At 36.3% G+C, this 24,395-nt stretch overlaps 1 protein-coding gene across 2 annotated transcripts in view; it reads right to left on the reverse strand.

Moving 5' to 3' along the window:
• Positions 1 to 220: 220 nt before the first annotated feature.
• The window catches only part of Kif14 (kinesin family member 14), a 60,359-nt gene continuing 36,184 nt past the window's right edge, over positions 221 to 24,395 (reverse strand). For both annotated transcript variants that reach the window (XM_015483801.2, XM_048809601.1), the window contains exons 20-30: positions 20,789 to 20,882; positions 19,421 to 19,550; positions 17,482 to 17,582; positions 14,199 to 14,293; positions 13,363 to 13,587; positions 13,004 to 13,188; positions 7,353 to 7,511; positions 6,064 to 6,186; positions 3,263 to 3,337; positions 2,175 to 2,310; positions 221 to 1,552 (exon numbers count right to left, since the gene is read on the reverse strand). In XM_015483801.2, the coding sequence (XP_015339287.1) occupies positions 1,188 to 1,552; positions 2,175 to 2,310; positions 3,263 to 3,337; positions 6,064 to 6,186; positions 7,353 to 7,511; positions 13,004 to 13,188; positions 13,363 to 13,587; positions 14,199 to 14,293; positions 17,482 to 17,582; positions 19,421 to 19,550; positions 20,789 to 20,882 (1,688 nt within the window). In that variant the 3' untranslated portion in view covers positions 221 to 1,187. The remainder of the gene's footprint in view (positions 1,553 to 2,174; positions 2,311 to 3,262; positions 3,338 to 6,063; positions 6,187 to 7,352; positions 7,512 to 13,003; positions 13,189 to 13,362; positions 13,588 to 14,198; positions 14,294 to 17,481; positions 17,583 to 19,420; positions 19,551 to 20,788; positions 20,883 to 24,395) is intronic.

Genomic DNA, 24,395 nt, shown 5'->3' on the forward strand with positions numbered 1-24,395 from the left:
CACATATTTTGAGGTAAAAAATGTCAGACTATTTCCATCATGTAAGATCCTACAAGTAGAATATTATCTTTATTACTTGATCATATATAAATGACTTTTAAAGCTGTGAAATATAATAAGGAGTGTGTGTGTGTGTGTGTGTGTGTGTGTGTGTGTTTGTGTACAGTGCTGGGGATTGAGCCCAGGGGTGCTCACTAACCCACACCCCCAGACCTTTTTATTTTATTTTTCTGAGACATGGTCTTGCTAAGTTGCTGAGGCTGGCCTGGAACTTGAGAGGCTGAGGCAGGAAGATCACAAGTGGCTGGGATTACAGGCCTGTGCCACCACACCCAGCTTATAATTAGGATCTTTAATCTCCATCAAATCATATACAAACCCTTTTATTACATCTTTAGTAAAGCAAGCACTGTCAAGAAAAGAACCAGCCTCTGATCTCCCAAGTGTGATTCTGAAAAATTTCATTAATTTTCAATTACACTAATACAGCCCCATTTTGAAACATAGGTAACATAGTACATTATTATGCCAGTAAGTCATATTATTAATATATAATTATACTATTCTTAGGTAGTTATTTATAATTTGTAAAGAAACAAGAAATTATATCTTGAACATGTATACTATTCAAAATGGGAAACCAGTCAACCCTTCAGAAAAGTTTTAGATTTAAAAATGTAAATAAGCTGCCTCGTCCAAGTTGTATTGGCAATTTCACCATAAACCTCATCCTAACTATTTGTAGAGAAGAGAATGCACAGGCCCAAAGGTATACCGATTATTCACATTTCCACCATTTATGAAAAAATAACCATCTACAAGCGGACTAACGAACCAACAAGAGATGGCATATCAGTGTTAAACATTTAAAATTCAAGACAATTGAAAAACTAGAGACACAACCATTCACTTGGTCCTAAATTCTTAATTTCATTCTCCTGGCTAAATGTTCCAATATAGTAAACACTTGTTTAAAACTGTCAGCTGAGAAAATTCTGAGTTTACATTCTAGCATTTTGAAACCATTCCATAATACTTATCTTGTTTACACCCAGTGTAAGGCCATTGACAGGCTGGACTTCTTTGAAATAAATACACTGATTTCTTTTTACATTCTCCTTCATAAGGAAAATTGCTTACCAAGTTTCTTTTTCATGGATGATCACCAAGTGCCTATGCACTAGCATTCACACCCACTGAATCCTAGTGGGCATGCACCCTTCTGAGCTGACTGCTGGGGGCATATTGTCCTGCAGTTCATAAACACGCTTTGGTACACTTTTATTCCTACTGCAGCTTGATTTGGATCCTTCTTCTCTAGTATCTTGATTACAAGATTCTTGGGGTCTCAACAAATCAGGTCTTTTTTCAGATTCGAAATATAACAGAAGTGACTTAGCTAGAGATTCTAGTTCGCTGTGATTAGCTTGTATTTTCTTCTCACAGCTATCAACTGAAGTGGAGAGGTCCCTGAAGTCATTGTGAACATCACTGGCCAAGTTGCAAATAGTTTCAATACAATTCTTGAGAAGATGTACATCACTATGGCATCCTATGCAAAGGGAGAAGAAAAAGTTACTACCCTTTTCAGCTTTTGTCAAGTGTTTATTAGTATTAGATGACTCCAGATACACCTTAAGGCAAAGTGACTCTTACCAAGACAATTACAAAGTATTCACTATGATTCCCACTAAAGTACTCATCTGCTTCATAAGCAATTATGTAGGCAGAAGTGCCCACATGTATATTAGGTCCCCACTTGATTACAGACGTTCCTGTGCTGGTCACTAATATCAATGCAACAGCACTAGGTGGGCTTTAGTTAGTGACCTAGGCTGAGAAAGAAAAGGCAAGACATTTGAGAGTCCTTAAAATATATTATTACTCTAGTCGCGCGGTGGTGCACCCCTGTAATCCCAGCAGCTCAGGAAGCTAAGTCAGGAGGATCACAAGTTCAAAGTCAGCCTCAGCAATGGCGAGGGGCTAAGCAACTCACTGAGACCCTGTCTTTAAATAAAATACAAAATAGGGCTGGGGATATGGCTCAGCGGGCAAGTGCCCCTGAGTTCAATTCCTGGTACCAAAATTAATTAATTAATTAAAAAATATATACATATATATTATATATAAATATATATATTATTCTGATTACAAATTCTACTTAGAGTATTTACCTCTCAAGGCAGAAATGATAACTTGAATGGTTTTATCTAAGCAATGTTTTAACTTCAAGAATTCTGGGACAAAATTAGACATCTTCTTATAATCCTGGTATCCAGAATCTTCTTGTACTTGAGTTTTGAAAATTTTCTGTATAAATAAATAGTTTTAAAAATATGTAACAGGCTAGATGGAGGTATTTTCAGAATATTATTTTTAAGAAAGACAATGTAATTTTCTTACCAATGCTTAACTCCATTTCTATAAGCAAAACCAAACCACAGTATTACTATTTTTCAAAAGAAATAAGACTTTTCAATTAATTTTAAAGCAAAATCCCATCATCCAGTTATGCATGTATGGAACAAAATGCTAGTTCCATTCATGTGAAACTGGATGTTATTGAATTCATAACATGTTGTTATTGAATTCATAAAAGACAAACTTAAATAAGTTTTAAGAATTCAACTTTACCCCACAGTCAGAAGGCTGAGGCAAGAGGATCATGAGTTCAAAGCCAGCCTCCTCAAAAGCAAGGTGCTAAGCAACTCAGTGACACCTGTGTCTAAATAAAATACAAAATAGGGCTGGGGATGTGGCTTAGTGGTTGAAAACTCTGGGTTCAATCCCTGGTAGATCAAAAAAAAAGGCTCAACTTTTCGACTTTATATCCCATTTGTTTTATTGAAATAAAAAACTTAATGGCATAAAAATTGTTCTCCTTTTTAATATACTGATTACATAGTTAGTTTCTATTTTTCTGTTTTAACTATGACATGAGCATAAAATAATCTGTCCACTTCACATGCATTTTTAAATCTTTGAGCACAATGATTATTAAGCAATTTTTAGCCTGTAATGAATGACTATCCAAGCAAAAGCTGATAGTAGCTGTTAAGAAACAGATAAACTAATATTAATAAATATCTATGAAATCTATTTCTAAAACTAGCAAATTATTGTATCCAAGAGAACTACATGTTTCAATTAAACGTACAAAGAAGCTATTTTTGGCTAAGGAAATAAAAATATCTACAGTGGAGCAAAAAAAAATGATTAAGTATACTAAAATGAAATGAAGATAATTTAAAGCTTTTCTTACTATTTTCCATTCAGAAAAGATATTTTCAAGAGAGCTGATCAATTCCATGGCACAAGCTTTCATCTGTTTAGTAACCTGTGGAGAATATTAAAATATTTTATTATATAAATAATTATAGAGAAATATAAAAACTGGAATTGCATGGTACCAGATGGTGGGGGAAGTTCTAGTCTAGAAGCCAGAAGATTAAAATTCTATCTCTGAGATTGTAAATAAATAGCTTGAGAGTACTTAAATCATATAAAAGTGAAATTTTTTGAAAAATAAATTGCAAATTGATTTCCGTATTAAATATGGACACTCTCTGATGTCTGTTTTAGAAGAATTTGCCTTTTATTTAAATATTTATAAGAATAAAATTTCTAAAACTTCCCTTGGAAGGAAGTGAGGTTACTAACAAATCAAGCAAATATTCTCTAAGAACTTTCCAAATATTTTCTTCTTTGATTCTCAATTATGACCTTATGCTTCATATGGTACTGCCCTTATTTTACAAATGAGGAAAACAATCCTGGGTCTTAACTCCAAAGACTCAGATCCAGGATGGGGGCTCCAACCCAAATTCTAAACCTTTGCTTTTACATTTCTCAATGCTGCCCCCTAAGGTGTAGCTTAATTTCTGCAAGGGATTCTGTTTAAGTATTTAATTGGCTTTACCAATAGAACTGTTCCCTAGGTCAAACACAGATTTTGTTCCATGTGGTTTAAAAAAATAATAATAATAATCAATCCAAATTCTTTTTTCCTCCTGACTGCAGCTTTAAAATGTGACTCTAGTGCTTTATATGTTTGTGCCCATTTCTTTGAATATTCTACTTTTTCTGTTGGAGGTTCTTTATAAATTTTAAGAATATAAAACAAATTTTCACCACAAACAACAAAGTATAACTTTGGCAGAAGGTAGGAAAAATGAGAAGTTGGATAGAATTCTGCATGAAAATGCAGATAATACAAATTATATATATGATGGGCCTGATCCCTTTTCTATTTATTTCCTCAAAATAACAACTATACCTACCAATAAGCACATTCACATACATTATTTCCTCTTTACTTTCATTAACTTATTCTATATCCTTTTGTACTTATTGATGGAAAAATTCTACAAACAGAATTCCAGTGATGCAAAATACACAAAGTGCAAGAGGAAGATAGAGAAAAAGAATGCATGCAAGCAGGATGAGTGACTTAAGATTTGCAAGGCATTATATCTAGCATTCTTGAATACAGTGCTTCTTATTCTCATATAATCCTCAGAATAATTTTATGGAATAAATATGATCATCCCCACCTTTAAAAAGAACAACTGAGGCACAGATAAGTTATTCAAGGCTAAACAGGAAGTAGAAGAACAGTTTAATGTTCTGATATAAAATCATTGATGTGAATGCCCCTAAAAAAAACATTTAGTTCAAGATAATTGGATCAAAAAATGTTTGTTTCCCTTCACAGAAAAGGAAACAATTAAAAATATGAAGTGGGAACCTACAAAATGGGAAGAAAATCTCTGCTAGCTACTCTTCTAACAGAGGATTAGTATTTACACTGTATAAAGATCTCAAAAACTTCACAAAAAAAACCCAAATAACCTAATTAATGAATGGAAAAATGAATTAAAAGAAATGACTCAAAAAAAGGAATACAAATGGTCAAGAAATATATGAAAAAAAAAATTCAACATCATTAGCAATTGAGGAAATGCAAATCAAAACTACACTGAGATTTTCTTACACTAGTCAGAATGTCAGACATCAAGAATACAAACAATAATAAATGCTGGAGAGGATGTGGAGAAAAAAAGAATACTTTTACACTGTTGGTGGGATTATAAATTAGTAGAATCACTATGGAAATCAGGATGGAGGTTCCTCAAAAAACTAGGCATGGAACCACCATATGACCCAGCTACACCCCTCCTCAGTATTTACCCTTAAGAATTAAAGTAATCATACTACAGTAGTAATGTATACTCATGTTTATAACAGCAAAATACACAATAGCCAAACTATGGAACCAGCCTAGGTGTCCATCAACAGATGCATGGATAAAGAAAATGTGTGGTATAAATACATAATTCATCCATAAAGAAAAATGAAATTATGTCACTTGCAAGAAAATGGATGGAACTAGAACCATTATGTTAAGTAAAATAAGCCAAACTCAGAAGGTCAAGTATCATGGAAAGTTGAGAGGAAAAAGGAAAAGGAAGGTGGGGGAGCAGGGATCTAATGAAAATCAAAGGGAGATCAGTACATAAAAGGGATCGGGGGAGGATGCTGTGGAAGGAAGGGGAAAGAACAAGGGAGGGATACTGGCCAAATTATATTGTTATATTGTATGCATGTATGAATATGTAACAACAAATCCCATCAGTATGTACAACTATAATACTGCACCAATAAAACAATGTGGAAAGGAAAAAAAAAAAAAAAGAAAAAGAAATGCTAGCTTCCATTCTTAGGTAGAAGAGTATAGAACTAAATAAGGAAGAAAAAGACAACCAGAGAATAAACACTAGGTGTCACTACCATACTCCACTCTGCTTGGGAGTTTGTCTTCAGACTGAACTCTGAGTGCTAATAGCTGTGACAGAGCTAGCAAAAGATTAAGAGGCTGCAGCAACTCAAGAATAACTTGGGAAAAGATCATCAAAACATAATGATATTATCAGCCTCTTCAATAAAAAAATAATCCACACAAACTAAAATATAAGAATTTATAAAAATCAAATTCACTGCATTAAACTATTTTTAATCAACTTTATAATTATCTGGTATAGAGCATTCTTTTATTCATCTTACCTCATTTTGTACACACTGCCTTAAGAGGTCATGCTTAAGTTCTTTTGCTTTTTCCAGTCCAGAATCTAACAGAATCTTCATTCCTGAGCCTACACCATCACAAATAGCACCCATGAGTTCCTCCTAGGAAAAGTGTTTAAGCATTAACTGATAAATTCAATTTTTAAAATAATTTTTTAAAAATATAAGATAATTAAGTTATTATTAAGTTCAACTAAAGCTAGAATAAGAAATAAGAGTCCACTAGGAAATCAAATTGGCAGAACTATTATTTAGTATTCCACATATTGTAAGGGTAAAAGAAATTGAAGTTAAAGTGTAAAAGTTAAAGGGTAAGAGACCGGGCATTGTAAAGTTCCTAAGCTGCAAGGCCTGAGTTAAAATGTAAAGGACTAGGTATTGTTAAGTTCCTATGCTACATGCAAAACCTGAAATTCCTGTAGCTGTTAAGACAATACTCGAACTGCCCAGTAAATATTTCCCGACTGCTTGGTTGTTTAATAACTTAAGGGCTCTGTGTGGTCTTGCACGTAGGCCTTGCAGGGCCTGGACCAATCAGTTTGAATGTGTACCCCGTTTAGAACTGACCTATCACCCCCGCCTGACCTGTTCCCGCCAATGTATGTACTAATCAAGTCTAAGAATTGTTGTTTGACTTTCCCGCGGTGTATGGTGATTTGTTAAAGGAGACTGTGATGTATGTAAAGTCCCGCCCTCCCCAAAAAGTGTACTTAAGCATTGCACAACCCCTGCTCTGGGCTGTTCTCCCTTCTTGAGTGAGCACGGAACCCCAGCATGCTGGAATCTCAATAAATCCCCTTCTGCCAATTGCATGAGTGGTCACTTGGTGGTCTCTTTCTCCGACGCTTCGCCGGACCCTTACAATATAATATGTAAAGAATGTTTATCATTCTAGGCAGGACACTATTTTTCTGGAACACAGTAACATTCTAATATAACATTGTTTTCTTTTGCACAAGTAATTAAAGCAAGCAAATATAAATCTTCTAGAATTACAGAGTTTTTCATGTGTTGACTGGATGAGAAAACCTTCCATGATATATAGCCATCACCCAACCGAGAACTCAAAAGGCAAAGTAAGGTTTGTAAAATCATCCAGTATATTTAATCAATTGGGACTGAAACAATTTTAAATCTTATTGCTAAACAATTAAAAGTACAAGTTATTTTGAAAAATAAAATGCATCTGTTATGTTTGTGAAACTAAAATAAAAAATCCCTAATGTTCCCTCTGATCAAGTCTTTCAAAACTCACATTGATAAATTACCTGGATATTGGCAGACTTATTGTTACCATTTTGCAGAAAATATAGCTTGTTTCCTTTGAGAACTGCTAACTGTCCCACATACTTAACAGCTTGTTGTACAATTTGGATCACTTTATTTTGAGCCTCTTTTACCATTGATGAAATATCTGAACAGCATCCCTATGAGATAAAAACAGATAAGTGTATCAGACTCATAAGATTATAAAGAAAAGGTAAAGACTAGATAGGAGGTAGGGGTGTGACTCAGTGGTAGAGTATATGCTTAGCATGTGCTGGCTTAAATCGTCAACATAATAAAATGGTGACAAAAATTAAAATTAAACAATCTTAAGAAAATAAATTGTTGAGAGCCACAGCCCAGTTAGAATGATGCCTGGCATTTGCCAGAGGGAATGGTTGTAAGGTGACGCCAGCGAACCATTGAGATGATTTGAGTTAAGCTATATATAATTGCTGTGATGCTGGATTGATTGTATTGTATATTTGACCTTTACTGTCGGGCAATAAGGCAGCTCTTGCTGCCTCAGGCGCCCGCTACTTTAGAGTTCCCGTGAGTTCTTGCGGGGGTTCGGGGAGATTGGACGGAGCCCGGTGGAGGGAGTGTGTTCCCGTGTGGTGTGTGCAGTGCCGGTGAGAGTTGGGGAATAGAGTTGCTGTTTGAATCTACAAGGCTTTGTGGCGGCTGGGTTATTTGTGCCCAGCCAGACTGCGGCAATAAATTCTGCATTTCTTGACATAGTGACCACTCTTCAAAAACACGTGGTAGAACCAGAAACATGCAGCCCTATGGCTACTGAAAGAGACAGTATGAATAAAAGACTCTCCTCTCCAAAACCTTACACACTAATAGGGGACATAGGGCAAGTGTGAAAAAAGTAGATTAAAGATAGAACTGATAAGTGAATGACAAAAGAAAGGAACAAAGTGGTGGCTTTTTTACCTTTCAATTTTTCCTGTCCTTATAAGCATCTAATAGATAGTGTTTTCATTTCTCAGGGGAGAAGGAAAAGGAGAGGGAGAAGACGATAAAAACCCAAAACTTCAAACAAAAGGATTCCCATAGCTAGAGAAAAATAAAGGAAAGAAGGCAGTGGTGGGGGGATCAGATATCATAAATACATAAGGAAGCTAAGTACAGCAGAAGGTAGAGAATGAAAGGAAAGGAGGGAGGGCGGGAATGGGAGGAAACTTGCATGGAATTCAATAAAATCATGCTATATGCACATACAAAGGTACCAAAGGGAATTTAACCTTCATATACACGTAGAAAGTACGAATCAAAAATAAATAAAGAAGTGAAAAGATGATCAGTAAACCAGAGGAAGGAGAATAGGGGGAGAGACGAGGGGAGAAAAAGGGTGGGGACGGGTATTAAAATAAAATTCGTTGTATGTATGATTTTGTCAAAATGAACCCAACTACTATGTATAACTATAATGTTTTAAGAATTTTTAAAAGCTAAGTAAATAAACAAATATGTCCTTTATATCTCAAAAAAAAAGGCGGGGGGGGGGGGGGGCTCCCCATGTGCACTTAGCACATATCCAAAGGCATAGGGAAGCATCTTGCAAACCATTCTTTCTCTTTCCTGCCCTCTGCCATGGCTCTTAGAGTACTTCTCTTGGACTGCTTTCTGGAAGATGCTAACTGTATTGCTACAAGGTAAGAAGTCTCAAACTATACTTCACCAGAAAGTGCAGTCACTAACACCAGTTTTGCCAGCTTCACACAAGATTCTCAAGGGCTCAACCTAACTTCCTCTCTAAGCCACCTGGCTCTCCATCCTTGGCTCCTTATAAAATAGGTTGAAATCCATGTTAGGTTCAAAGTGATCTTTCCAGCTTCTTCAACAGGCACTTTCTTATAATTTTATTTCATTTGATAATCATAGCAACCCTGTCAGGAAGGCATTGCTATTTTTATTTTCTAGGTGAGAAAATGGGAGACTCAAAAAATTAAGCAGTTTGCTCAAGGATATAAACAAATCTAGCATGGGTTCAAACACTGGATTCAAATATCAGTAGTGGGATTTTGGTCTGTGTGTGTATTTTGCCCCTACTATTCTTATATTGCATCTGAGAGCCAACTAAGCATTCCTCGATCTCCTATGTCTGTCACACACCATCCTGCAGCCAGATTCCTTCTTTAGGCCCAAGTCTAAGCCAGACCTTCAGCTTTTGTTTGGCTCATTAGTTTTGCTCTCTGGCCATTCACATCTTGCATTTTCATGGTTCTGCACTCAGAGTTTTTTCTTCATCTACTACTTCACCACATCTGTTTGCAATCCTACAATCGTTCTATTTTCTCATTACCTATGTCCAAAGTGACTCTTCATCCAATGTAAATTTAAAATTAATTCAATAACAAGTATACAATTGAGCATCTATCATAACAATTAGGCTTTGAGAAGATGCCCACAATCCCTCTAACTTATCAGAGCTTAACACAGCTTGTAAATAGCATATTAAAGATATACGTGCTGGGTGCAGTGTCGCACGTCTGTAATCCCAGCAGCTCGGGAGGCTGAGACAAGAGAATTGCGAGTTCAAAGCCAGCCTCAGCAATGGCAAGACACTGACAACCCAATGAGACCCTATCTGTTGGGAAAACATATAACGGCAGCAGCACCCCAGAGAAAAACCCCAGCATGGTGTCTAACGACCCTCTTTCTCCTCTTTGTTTCTTTCACCAGCGCGAAACGTTCCCGCTGGCGCCAATGTTCAAACCTTGCTGGTGGGAAGCCTTAGCCCCAATTAGAATTAACTTCTTGGGCTCTGGAACTGACATATGGAAGAGCTTGCCAATAAACAGGCGACCTGTTATCTACCTCAGCCCTTCGACCTCTCCTTAGACCTATATAAACACACAGCCTTTTGTAATAAAGCGGAAACCTCTTTGGTGATCTGTGTCGTTGTGGTGCGGCATCTTCCAGTCTTACACTATCTCTAAATAAAATACAAAATACGGCTGGGGATGTGACTCAGTGGTTGAGTGCCCCTGCGTTCATTAAAAAAAAAAAAAAAAGGGTATACGTGAGTAAAGTACAGGGTTAACAGAGAAGTAAATAAGACAGGCGCCTAAGTCTTGGGAAGACTCAGACTTCCTTAGAGAGAACAATGGCTGTTAAAAATAAACATCTGTTAAACAATAAGAAAACGAATAACCCAATCAACAAATGGGCCAAGGAACCGAACAGACACTTCTCAGAGGAGGACATACAATCAATCAACAAGTACATGAAAAAATGCTCACCATCTCTAGCAGTCAGAGAAATGCAAATCAAAACCACCCTAAGATACCATCTCACTCCAGTAAGATTGGCAGCCATTATGAAGTCAAACAACAACAAGTGCTGGCGAGGATGTGGGGAAAAGGGTACACTTGTACATTGCTGGTGGGACTGCAAATTGGTGCAGCCAATTTGGAAAGCAGTATGGAGATTTCTTGGAAAGCTGGGAATGGAGCCACCATTTGACCCAGCTATTCCCCTTCTCGGTCTATTCCCTAAAGACCTAAAAAGAGCATGCTACAGGGACACTGCTACATCGATGTTCATAGCAGCACAATTCACAATAGCAAGACTGTGGAACCAACCTAGATGCCCTTCAATAGACGAATGGATAAAAAAAATGTGGCATTTATACACAATGGAGTATTACTCTGCATTAAAAAATGACAAAATCATAGAATTTGCAGGGAAATGGATGGCATTAGAACAGATTATGCTAAGTGAAGCTAGCCAATCCCTAAGAAACAAATGCCAAATGTTTTCTTTGATATAAGGAGAGTAACTAAGAACAGAGTTGGGAGGAAGAGCATGAGAAGATGAATTAACATTAAACAGGGGTGAGAGGTGGGAGGGAAAAGGAAAGAGAAGGGAAATTGCATGGAAATGGAAGGAGACCCTCATGGTTATACAAAATTACATACAGGAGGAAGTGAGGGGAAAGGGGAAAAAAAAAACAAGGGGGAGAAATGAATTACAGTAGATGGGGTAGAGAGAGAAGATGGGAGGGGAGGGGATGGGGGATAGTAGAGGATAGGAAAGGCAGCAGAATACAACAGACACTAGTATAGCAATATGTAAAACAGTGGATGTGTAACCGATGTGATGCTGCAATCTGTATACGGGGTAAAAATGGGAGTTCATAACCCACTTGAATCAAAGTGTGAAATATGATATGTCAAGAACTATGTAATGTTTTGAACAACCAACAATAAAAATTAAAGAAAAAAAATAAATAAACATCTGATATTAATTTTACTTAGTTACATCGGTCAATTAAATACAATTTCCAAATCCCAGTCAGTAAATAACCCACTTAGGAAATACATGACCCACCAAAAAAACTGAGGTAGAAAGTCTCTTGGTGGGGCACTATAACATAAGATTTAACCAAATAGTCTAGAGATTTTTGTCATAAAGTCTAATTATCCATTTTCTAAAATAAAACCTAACTTCTTGGTATTTTCTCAACATCTTCCTTTGTCTCTTCAAGAAATTCTTATAGAGGAGATCACTGATTAAGGCAATGACTAGGTAATATCAAATATCAAGTGCTCACTTCTTCCATAGTGATCGAGCTCTTGATCTTTAGCTTGTTAAGAGGTATAGAATAAAAAATGAATTTCCTAATGATACTTGCAGCTAGATGTAGACAGGTGATGAAGGAAGTATAAGTATACTATGGTGATTTCCAGAAACTTCCATCAAAAGAAGGCAGAAATGGTATAATCCCACTGATTTGGGAGCAGGAGGCTCACAGGTTCAAGGCCAGCCTTAGCAACTCAGTGAGGCCCTAAGCAACTTAATGAGACCCTGTCTCAACATAAAAAATAAAAAGGGCTGAGTGGCTCAGTGGTAAAGTGCCCCTGTGTTCAATCCCCAGTACAAAAAAAAAAAAAAAGACGGAGGAATACTTGGCCTTTTCTTCTTTGTTACTTCTTTCATCCTGCTGCACTGAACTAAGGTAGAATTCCATCACAGTAGACCATGAAATCAAGGGCCATGTTTTAGGCACAGCAGAAGGGCTGGAAAGAGCCTGGTTCCTGCAAACTTACTGGAGCAAAGCCCCCAAGCCTACCTCCAGATTTTATGTGAGAAAAAATAAGCTTTTGTCTTGCTTCTTCCTCATAGCCAAACCTAATCTCACCTGATACAAGGTAAGCAGGAAACAAAATCACTTTCCTTGCTTCTATGTCAGCAGGCTTGTGACTAATTCAGCATCAGCTAAAACTCAATCCACAGCCATAGCAAGACTGCTTCTCTCCCCAGTACCCTTTATTGAAGGTCAGCAGAGAATAATGGCAGAGTATGAACTGTGGACCCAAGACAGCCTGGGTTCAAATACAACTTCGTGTTCACATCTGGCCAGTTAAGTAACACCAGATGGGCTACATATCTTCCCAAAGCCTCTATTTCTTTGCCTATAAAACAGTGATAGCAGTAGTCACTTTGGAGGTTCTTATGAGGATTAAATGAGTTAATATCTGTAAATCACTTAAGATCACTAAGTACACAGAGAACCATGTAAGTCCTGGTTCAACAAATCAATTACAAACAGATCTAATCTGTGGAAGATGCAGGTAGTGGAGAATCAATAAATACTGAATAAATGAATGCATCAAATAATACTAAGGAATCAATTTACCTGTAAAAATAACTGTAAGTAGCCTCCCAGTTTTTTAACTTCTTGTCTTAATTCATCTTCAAGTGTTGCTAAATCAGTACAAGGTAGAAAATCATTCAGCCAGTGTTTGATTAAAACCACAAGCTGCTCAAAAGCACAAGCAATCTGGATAATAAGTAACTGGAGTGTTCGATCAGATGAGAACACTTTGAAAGAAAAAGAAAAACTATTGTTAGAAATAATCTCCAAATAAAAGAACCAGCATATGCTCACCATTAAAACACTTTAAAAGATGCCTGCCAGATGTGTCAAATAGTCATTCAAAACAAAGTATAATGTGCAGAAAATAATCATCATGTAAGTAAAAGTGGATTGCTTACAATTATCTTGACTTTCTTCATCTTGTTCTTCATGAGCTTTGGAAATGGCAAACAGTCCATTATAAATTTTAAGAAAGTTATTTATCAGGCTATCTGCTATTGTTTTTTCTTCATCATAACTCTGTCCAAGAAAATCTACTGATGAACCAATCAATTCTTTGCAAATTCCGGGGAGATATGATTCTACTGAATTTGAACAAATGGAGTTTGATTTCTCCAGTAAACCTATATCAACAGAAAATAGTCATCATTAGTTAAATTATATAGGTAGTTCCACATAGAAATTTATATAGTGTATCCTCTCTTCTGTTTATAAATTAATGTTATAAGGAATATTGGCACAAAATAATTATTCAGAGAAATAATTTCTATAACTTTTATTTTGAATTTGTTGTTGTTCGGTAGTGCTGGGGACTGAAAACCCAGGGCTTCATACATGCTGGACAAGTGCTTTACCACTGAGCTACGCCCCTAAACACTTTCGTCAATTAGTGTGGGGGAGGGCTGGGGATGTGGCTCACCAGTAGAGCATTTGCCTAGCAGGCCATGAGGCCTGGGTTTGATTCCCCACATCACAGAAAAAGGAAATAACTTTTTATTCATTTATAAAGATATATATGACTTTCACATTTGAATTGCCACTCTATTAAAAAGCTTTAAAATAAATCAGAGTATAGAATTTTAGAAGTGGAAGAGGTTGTCCAACTCACCCTCCTCATTTTTACAGAGGAAACACAAGTTCTAGGAAATAAAATAATTTGCACAAAGACACAAAACAAGTGGTAGAACCTGGAATTGGTGCTTTTCTCACTGTACAGAAAACTTGAAAAAAATACCTGATGAATGTGAAGAATGTAAATTCTGAATTGGGTGGACTTGCATGTCATGTAAACAATCAGAAATTCTTCTATTCTTCATCATACTCCTGCTCCTAAAAAAAAAAAAAAAAACCGACAAACCATAAGATCAGTAGTTATACATCACAAGGAATAATATTTCTAAGAATGTTTATTTTTGAATTATCAAAAGAAAATGAATATGTATGTGTATGTTTTCCATGAAGGGCCTAATTCACTTGGATCACTGAGCAAAGATTTTACTATTTATAGTCATTGTTCTAGGCATATAGTTAATTAAAGAGAATAAATTTATAGGCTCTGGATTATGGTGAAACATGGCAAACATGGCTTCTGGCCTCACTGAACTTAAAGTTCAAAGCAAAAGAGAAATTGGGCAAATAAGTACAATGAAGAGATGGTGTTATGAGGGCCTAGAGTGCTGTGGCAGGCCCTGGAGAAGAACTTCGCCTGGCCCAAGGGGTAGGAGGGTCCTCCCTGGAGCAGTGACCCTGAAGGATGAGCAGAACTAGAGAACTGGGGGCAGGCTGGGGAAGCAGGGAACATTGTCTCAGACACAGGCACCAGGATATGGGAAGAGGTGCGATAAATTACATGTAAAAAACCCAATGAGATCCAAAAGGACTGCAGTTTGTGATGTGAGAGAGAGGCAAGGGATGAGGCTGGGACCATCCTGAGGTTGACCTTGTGTACTAATTAAGGAAGGTTGGATTTTATCCTAAGCATTTATTCAAGGAAGGACTGTAAATAGGGAAATGGTCTAGGTAAATAAACATCTAGGCAAATATCTACAATATGCTACCTGTGAGGTGTGGCAGGAACACAATGGACGTAGTGATTCTATCCCCACAGCTCCGTCTTTTCCCTCAGCCTTTAAAAACACAGAAATCTCTCCAGAGATTTTCTGGCTGTCTAGCTGCTACTCTTAACTGTTTCTCTAAAATAGAGCCTACTCTTTCTGCTCCTAAAAAAAGCAGTCTCCTTTCCATGCTGTCATTCATGTATCAATTCTCTAACTCCAAGCCCAGCTCATTAGGACAATTTGAAAAGTTACCTACATCTAAGTATGAATCCTTTGATCTAAATGTGGCTCCTTTGTGTTATTTTCCTAACAAAATTTTCTCCTACTACTGATCACTCAAAGAAAAATACTATTTGTTGAAAAGATTGTTAAACAACAGCATTCTATCATAGTAACCTAAATATAAATTCTGCCTCCCTGTGAATTCCTACAAGAAAAACACAAGAATATGACTGAAAGGAGAAAGAAGAAATATCAATTCTCAAATATTACAGCATTTCTACTTAAGAGAAATGAAATGGTACATTATTATAGCAAGTCTTAACTGGGGAAACTGTTATTCTTGCAACACTATCATAGTTGAACAAGGTTTAACCCCAAATAAAGAAAATGCTTGTCATGATCCTTTCAGAGAGTTTTTACTTAACCTCAAGGGAAAATTTACTTTTAAATGTCACCAGTACATATCAAAATTTATAGGCAGCCAAATCAGTCTATTTTATTGCAGAACAACTGTGGCATATCATTGCCGAGCAACAGTTCTATAATTAAGAATCTGTCACTGTTTCCATTACCTGCAGACATTCTCAGAGTTTGCAATTCTGTCATAAACATTCTTACAAGGCTGAAACTTCATACACAAGGTCTCAGACTAAGAGCAATTCATTTTTTAAAAAAATATGATACTTTCAAAATTACAGAAGTTCTCAAAAATATCTCTGCCAAAAGAAAATACCTAATTTCAAAGTCTTAGAAAATATTAAGAAGTGTTGATTTTTCAGTAACATTTTAAACTTTTGTTGGTTTCCTATTATTAACTCTAAAGTCAGCAGGAAATAAGATATAAACAGCCAACAGTTGATAGGCTCAAAGTTTAGTGCTCATCAATTATTAATGCTCCTATTGTGATCCACAATTCTAAATACATACCTGTATACACTTGTTTATGATGAAAATAGTAAGATACCTGTAATCCTAAAGTCCAAAGGAATTTATAAATCACTCTCTAAAGAATCTGTTGGTCTGGTTTACATTTTGGGGAGGTTTATATTATTCTAGGCCCAAGTCTTATCTACCCAATTCTACCTATGGTCTTGTTTTGCTCACTTTAGTGCCAGAACCTATTCTATTTTGAGTCTTTAAGACCTGTAGAGGGCTAGGGATGTGGCTCAAGTGGTAGCGCGCCCGCCTGGCATGCACCAGGCACGAGGTTCGATCCTCAACACCACATAAAAAATAAAATAAAGATATTGTGTTCACCTAAAACTAAAAAAAAATAAATACTAAAAAAAAGACCTGTAGAAATCACTGTTTACTTATATTGGACCAGAGATCATATCTTCTGTTTTCTAAGATATAATTTTATACATATTAAGCACTCAATAATAGTTCAAGCTAACATTTATTGAACACCTACCTACTGCAGTAGGATCTTTACACACATTTTCTCTAATCCCCATAACAACTCTGCAATGTGGACACCGTCAATCTGTGTTACAGATCATAGTTGTCACAGAAGCAGCATGTGACCTGAATCTTCATTTTGATAAACCCCTGTAGAGTAGGTATATATTGCTGTCTCCATCTTATAGATAAGAAAACTGATGCCTAAAGATGTGTGACTATACCAAGCATAGATTAGAACACAGGATTCTCATTGGAGCCTGTGACTTTTTTATTTTCCTACTTTGTAGGGGGTACAGATATGTTTTCTACACTGAAGGGATGTCCTCTGTGTAAAGGATATGCTTTGTATTTTATTTAGGATAATGCCTGTGATGTCTTAGCAATTTCTTACTGTAATTTAGCAGTCAGCAGATAGCAAATAAAGCAGAAAAGGGAAAGTTTGCTATAAAGTAGCTGTATGTCTTTAAGAAAAATAATAAATGAGTTTAAAATAAGCATGGTCAAAAAAAAATGCTAGGCAATATCTCATCCCAAAGACAAAGAGGGGTTTTTTTAATATTTATTTTTTGTTGTGGTTAGACATGATACCTTTATTTTATTTATTTTTATGTGGTGCCAAGGATCGAACCCAGGGTCTTGCACATGTTAAGCAAGCACTCTACCGCTAAGCCACAACCCCAGCCCCAGTAAAGAGTTTTTTAAAAATGAGAAAATTATGTATAATTACAAAATGTAGCATATATCGTTATAGATATGGTAAGTATAAATATATATACACATGATGTGTGTATGTGTGTGTGTGTCCAGAGAAAACCAACAACAAGAAGCCTTTACCTCCTTCTAGAAAATGAAGAGACTGGTGCATCTGTAATGTCAGGTTCCCATTCGTCTTCAGGATCACAAAAGACATCTTCACCCCTGTTACTACAATTACTCTAAGAAAAATAAAATATATAGTTTCCATTAATTGTAAGAAAAAATTGTTTAGCAACTAAGGAAAAAAAGCTTACATACTTTGTTACATTTAAAATATAAAATTAGCAAAATTACAGGTTATTTGATAAAAGTAAAAAGAAAATAATCCTGACAAAATTAAAAACAAATCATCTGCTGCCAAAGTTATCTTGAAAGCGATGTAGTACTAAAAGCAACCAATTAAATATCTCAGAATTAAATATCTCAGAAATAATAAACTTGGCATTAAGAAGACATATTAAAAACAAAAACAATAAAATCCTTGAAATAAAAATAAATAAATAATCTGACAAAGTAAAAGGTGCAATGACTTCTTGGTTGAATATATTGATCATGATGATAATCTTCATTTTAATTTAAGTAAGGGAATACCAATTAAATTCTACCAAAATACTATGTAGCTCTTAATTGAGACAGATTACAAGTATGTGGAAAAATAAGTAAAGAACTACAATGAGTGGTTGAAATAGGAAGTAAGATAATACTGAGGGTAACTCATCACTAGGGTTTAATGTATATAGTAAAGCAAGAACATTCAAAGGCTTTCAATGATTTTTTAGTTGTATTAAGTACACAAGCAAATCACATTAACTGTAGAAAAATTGGAAATTATTAATACATATAAATACAAAGAAAAACTCAAAAACACAAACCTATTATTTTAAGAGAAGCACATTTCAGTATGATATATTTCAGTCTATTTTGATATTCTATTATGAGTATACCTTGCATTCCTAGAATAAACTCTACTTGGAGTAAGTATTAAATATCATTTTGAGTTTGATTTCCTAATATTACTAATATTTCACTCATGGTTTTTATAGCTGATTTCATATTAAGGTTGGTTTATCATTCTCTTCTGAGTCATCTTTTCAGGTTTTCTGGGGGGTATTTATTTATTTAATAGGGTATCAGGGATTTAATTCAGGGGCACTCAATCACTGAGACAGGGTCTCACTGAGTTGCTTAGTGCCTGGCTTCTGCTGAGGCTGGCTTTGAACTCGTGATCCTCCTTCCTCAGCCTCCCGAGCTGCTGGAGCCACTGGGATTACAGGTGTATGCCAACATGCACAGCTAGATTCACTAGTTATTAAAATACAAATTGAAGCAAACTGGTAATTGGTAAGTGGCAACATTTCTGGAAAGCACTTTTGTCAATGAACATCAAAGTGTAATAAAAAATTAATATCTTGGTACCATTTTGAAAAACAGAAGGCAAGGAATTGATGTAGAAATATTCTTAGTTGTGACTATTAAAAGCACAAGGGCTATAGGTGTGGCTCAGTGGTAGAGCACTTGCCTGGCACATGTGAGGCACTAAGTTGGATCCTCAGCACCATATACAAATGAATAGATGAAATAAAGGTATTGTGTCCATCTACAACTAAAAAAATATTTTTTAAAAACAAAAAACAGAAAATAAGTGGAAACACCCAAATGCGGCAACAGAAAAATGTAAATATGTAAAAATGCACATTATCAGGCATAGGAAAATAATTTCAAACAATGTAAGTTGTCTATCAAATCTCTTCCTCCAGTTTACATGCAAAATTTTAAAAATATACAATTATAACTCAATAAATCGGCACTAAAATTCTCTACCACTTATAACCATGTTAAAATAAACCAACAAAATGCCACTTACATGCAAAAATAAAGTACAAAATTGTTAGTGTTGGTTGGTTTGGGTAATTGATGGATTACCTTTTGTTTTATTTTTCAAATTCTTTGCCAAGAATATGTTACTTTTATACTTTTGTTTTGAAATGTTTATAGAGATTTTAACAATATTCCATACCTCATAAAGTTCTTTCATTGCTGCAAGTTTAGATTCAAACTTTTCAAGACTCCAAAAAGTTGAGATCCCAAGTTGTAGGTTACGAACCCGAACAGAAGTTTCACAACTACCTTTATCTGATGCATCATGTCTGAAAGAAAAATTTTTGAAATGCTATCCTAAAGCATACACACCCATTCATATGAAGTTTCTGGAGTAGAAAAACCCATAAAAATTCAGTCCATCAGTTAGACATGGGGGTATTATCCCAATGACTCAGGAGGCTGAAGCAGGGGGATGGCAAGTTCCTGGAGAGCCTGGGAAACTTACCAAGACCCTCTCTCAAAATGAAAAATAAAAAGGGCTGGGGATATATATCAGTGGTAGAGGGTTCCTGGGTTCAATCCCTAGTAGCAAAATTAAAAATAAATATTCAGCCAGGCACAGTGGTGCACCCCTATAATCCCAGCAGCTTGGGAGGCCACAGCCACTTAGCAAGGCACTAAGCAACTCAATGAGACACTGTCTCTAAATAAAATACAAAATAGGGCTGAGGATGTGGCTCAGTGGTTAAGTGCCTCTGAGTTCAATCACCAGTACTAGTAAAATACATAAATAATAAATAAAAATTCAATCTATTGACTAAATCATTCCTTAGCATTTTTATTGTAATATTAATCACTTTTTAAAAATTTTTTTTAGTTGTGGATAGACCTTTATTTTATTTATTTATATTGGTGCTGAGAATTGAACTCAGTGCCTCATACATGTCAGGCAAGTACGCTACCACTGAGCCACAGCCACAGCTCATAATAATAATCACTTCTGATATGTATTATAAGACCCTGTATTTGATCCCCAGCATGGGGGAGGGGTGGGGAATGCTGGTAAACAAATTTTCAATTCAAAAGAAAATCAGTAAATTCCTAAAATATTTAAATTATTCTGCTTATAAATATACTACTATACTAATTGCTAAAAACACTTTTACTCCCAAGTGAGTCTCAAAGTGTCATGAAGGATTATAATACCAGCTCTTCCCTAGACATACATTGTACAATAAACTTTAGAGAAACTAAATTTAAAAAACAAGATTGTATGTAGATCAATTCGTTTAATAAAGAATTGCTTTAGCTAGGTCACAGTGGCGCATACCTGTAATACCAGTGGCTTGTAGGCTGAGGCAGGAGGATCGTGAGTTCAAAGCCAACCTCAGTAAAAGCAAGGTGCTAAGTAACTCAGTGAGACCCCGTCTCTAAATAAAATACAAACTAGGGATGGGGATGTGGCTAAGTGGTTGAGTGCCCTGAGTTCAATCCCCAGTACCAAAAAAAAGAAAAAAAACAAATAAAAAAATTTGCTTTGTAATCAGAATAATTAACTACTTACCTGCCAAAAACATAATATTTTTTAAATTTGTTGCTGATGGCATTGGCTTCCTGAATCATCATTGAAAGCTTCATGGAGCTCCAATTTGGCTGAACTAATACAAAGCATACAAAGATGATTCAAAATACACATATGATCACTAACACACATCACTAGGCAGAACAATTCCAGAAAACAAAATATTGATTTTAAATAAATGATTTTAAATCTGTATTGCAGAAGGATAAGAATTTGAGTAATTTTCCTTTAAACCTCATTGTCAAAATCAAATATTCTTCTAGGACCTGGTGGTGCAAGCTTTTAATTCCAGCTACTAGAGGCTGAGGCAGGAGGATGGCAAACTTTAGGTCAGCCTCAGCAACTCAATGAGATCCTATCTCAAAATAAAATAAAATAAAAAGTGGTGGGACATAGCTTGAGAGTAGAGCATTTGTTTAATCTGTGTGAGGCCCTGGGTTCAAACCCCAGTACTGAAAAATAATTCTTCATATAAAATAAGGTCTCTCATCTGTGGAAGGACTGAAAACTGAAGTTGATATAGAGTGGAAAAGACCTAAATATAAATTAGGAAAATGGAATTGTAGGTAAATTATTTTCCTTTTTAATTTTTTAAAAATGTTATTCCTACAAATATAAATGTGTATGTGTGTATGTATTTTTGTAAAATAAAGGGATGTGGCTCTATAAAAGTAAGGCTGTGTTATACTGTACCTGATACTTTAAAGAAATTAGGAAAAAAAATGAACAAAAAATTAAGGGCACTTTATCACTGAGTTACATACATCCCAGCCCTCATTTTTTATTTTCAGACAGGGTCTCACTAAGTTGCTCAGGCTAGCTTCCAATTCACAATCCTCCTGCCTCAGCCTCCCAAGTTGCTGAGATTACAGACATGTCCTACCATGCTAGGAAAAATAAAACCTTGAAAGATATTAGAAAAACATTGTCTTTGGTGTTTCCTCTCTATACAAAATTCAGCTGCATTTCTATACACTAACAATAAACTATCTGAAAATATTATGAAAAAGTTCCATTTATAATATCATCAAAAACAATAAAATACTTAGGAATAATACTGTGGAAGAGAAGATCTGTGCATAAAAAAACTAAAATGCTGATGAAAGAAACTGAGTACACAAATGTTCTGATATGTGGATGCTAACACACAATGAGGTGGAGAGGGAAGAATAGAAGTTCACTGGATTAGACAAAGGGGAATGAAGGGAAGGGTGGGGGTTGGGAATACGAAAGACAGTAGAATGAATCAGACATAACTTTCCTATGTTCATATATGAATATACAACCAATGTAACTTCATATCACATTTAACCACAAGAATGGGATCCTAATTAGAATAAGTTTATACTCCATGTATGTATAATATGTCAAAATATACTCTACTGTCATGTATATCTAAAAAGAACAAACTAAAAAAAAAGAAAGAAACGAAACTGAGTACAGGTGTCAAATGCAGTGGCACATGCCTATACCCCAGCAGCTCAGGAGGCTGAGGCAGGAGGATCAAGAGTTCAAGAACAGCCTCAGCAATTTAGTGAGGCCCTAAGCAACTCGGCAAGACATTGTCTCTAAATAATATATAAAAAAGGGCTGTGGATTTGGCTTAGTGGTTAAGCATCCTTGGGTTTAATTCCAGGTACCAAAAAAAAGCAAGGAGTTAGGAAAGCACAAAATGGAGGAATTACATGTGGTACTCTTCAGGACAGTATTGCATAATGGGGTAATTACAGGTGAAAACAATCTATGATATATTTCAAAATGACTAGAAGAGTACAAAGTTCCATTTAAAGAGATGGAAATGTTTTTTATCCTGATGTGATTAGTACACATTGTATATATGTATATTTAATTACTATAATATACCCTATATATTATGTCTCAATAAAAAAAGAAAAAGTGGTGTAATTGTAGAATATTATTCAGCCAATAAAAAAAGGAAAGAAATTCTGGATAACATTATGCTAAGGGAAATAAGCCAGACACAGACAATTACTGCATGATCTCACTTGTATATGGACTCTAAGTTGAACTCAAAGAAGCAGAGAGAAGAGTGGTTGCCAGGAGCTATAAGGTGGGGGCAATGGGAAGATGTTGATCATAAAGTGCAAAGCTTTGGGTAAGTATATTGAACAAGTTCTAGAGATCTAATATACCCCCTGTGATATTGTATACTTGAAATCTGCCCAGAGGGTAAATCTTAATAATTCTCACCATACAAGAAGAACAATGGAGATCCAACATGGCGGCGGTCACGGAGAGATCAAGTCTCTGACCTCTTCAGCTGCGCGGGCATAGGGAGTCGTAAACTGTCTAAATGCTGTTTGCTCAGGATCACTAGGCAATGCTGAGCTGACGTGGATCTGGGGCGAACAGTCTGGGCCTCTCAGAACACACACCGAGCCCAGATCGGCTGCATTCAAGCTCCCGTTCACCTGATTCTCGCAGCCAAACTGCTGTGACTCAGCACTAACGATCCCGCTGAAACAACTGGTCGGCCCTTCTGAACTTACGGAGGTAAAAGCCAACAGAGCCCTCATAGGCAGTGGCCACAGGATTGAAACGGGGCTTGGGAGAGACAGTCAGGACCCACCCGTTGCACTGGTCACCCGGCAAAGGGAACGAACTGTCAACATTTGCATGGGATACCACCATGGCAGAGAACTGATGTCACCAGAACGCAGCAGAGGAGATAACTTCATTGAAACCAGCAGCGACAGGTGTGTAATCCCCTAGCCATCCCTCTCCACACAGCGGGGAAACCTTAAGGGCCCCTCCCAGCTCTCCCATGAGCACAATAGCCAGACCGAGGGAATCAGGAGTGGCGCGGGACTCGCGGCGTGGAACTCCCGGCTACCGCTCCCACCAGTGCTGACAACTGAGGTCTCTTGCACCAGCTACCGGGGGCGTGGCTACTGGAGGGCAAGCAAATTCGCTGGGGTTCTCAGCCCCAAGCTCTACAAACTTAGGGTCTGAGGGAATGGCAAACAGGGAGAGTGTGCCCAGGCGTTCATGAAAACAGGGCTCCCAGGAGCAGCAGACCTGGCGTGTAGCCAGTATTGTGGTGAGCATCACCGGTGAGCGGGGCCTGGCTTGAGGAAAAGTGGGGAAGTGACTAGAAACAAGAGAAGGCCCTAGGCACTCAGGATTGGAGACCCGCCCAGTCTGGGAGGAAGAGCTGCTGCACAGTGATTGGTTCCCGCCTATTGAGAGGAGAAGCTTGGCCCAGTGGGCACAGCTCCACCTACTGGAAGAGAAGTTAATCAAACTCTAAGACTGCATTTATTAATTTTTTTTTTTAAATTTGGGGTTTTTTTTCATTTTCATTTTTTTGTTGTTTTTTAAATTTTTTAAAATTTTTTTAATTTTTTATTTTATTATTATTATTTTTTAAATTTTAATTTTCATTTTTTTTATTATTTTTTTTTTAAAAAAATTTTTTCTTTTTTATTTTCTATTTTTTTTCTTGTCTTTTCATTTCTTTTCAATTTTCTTATTCCCCCTTCCTTGAATTCTACCTGCTTACTCTCATTCTCTTTAGTGACTTCTTCCCTTCCCTTCTAATATCTTTCCTCCCAAGCATCAAATAAAT

This window comes from Marmota marmota, unplaced genomic scaffold, assembly GCF_001458135.2.
Source record: "Marmota marmota marmota unplaced genomic scaffold, marMar, whole genome shotgun sequence".
NCBI classification, from domain to species: domain Eukaryota; kingdom Metazoa; phylum Chordata; class Mammalia; order Rodentia; family Sciuridae; genus Marmota; species Marmota marmota.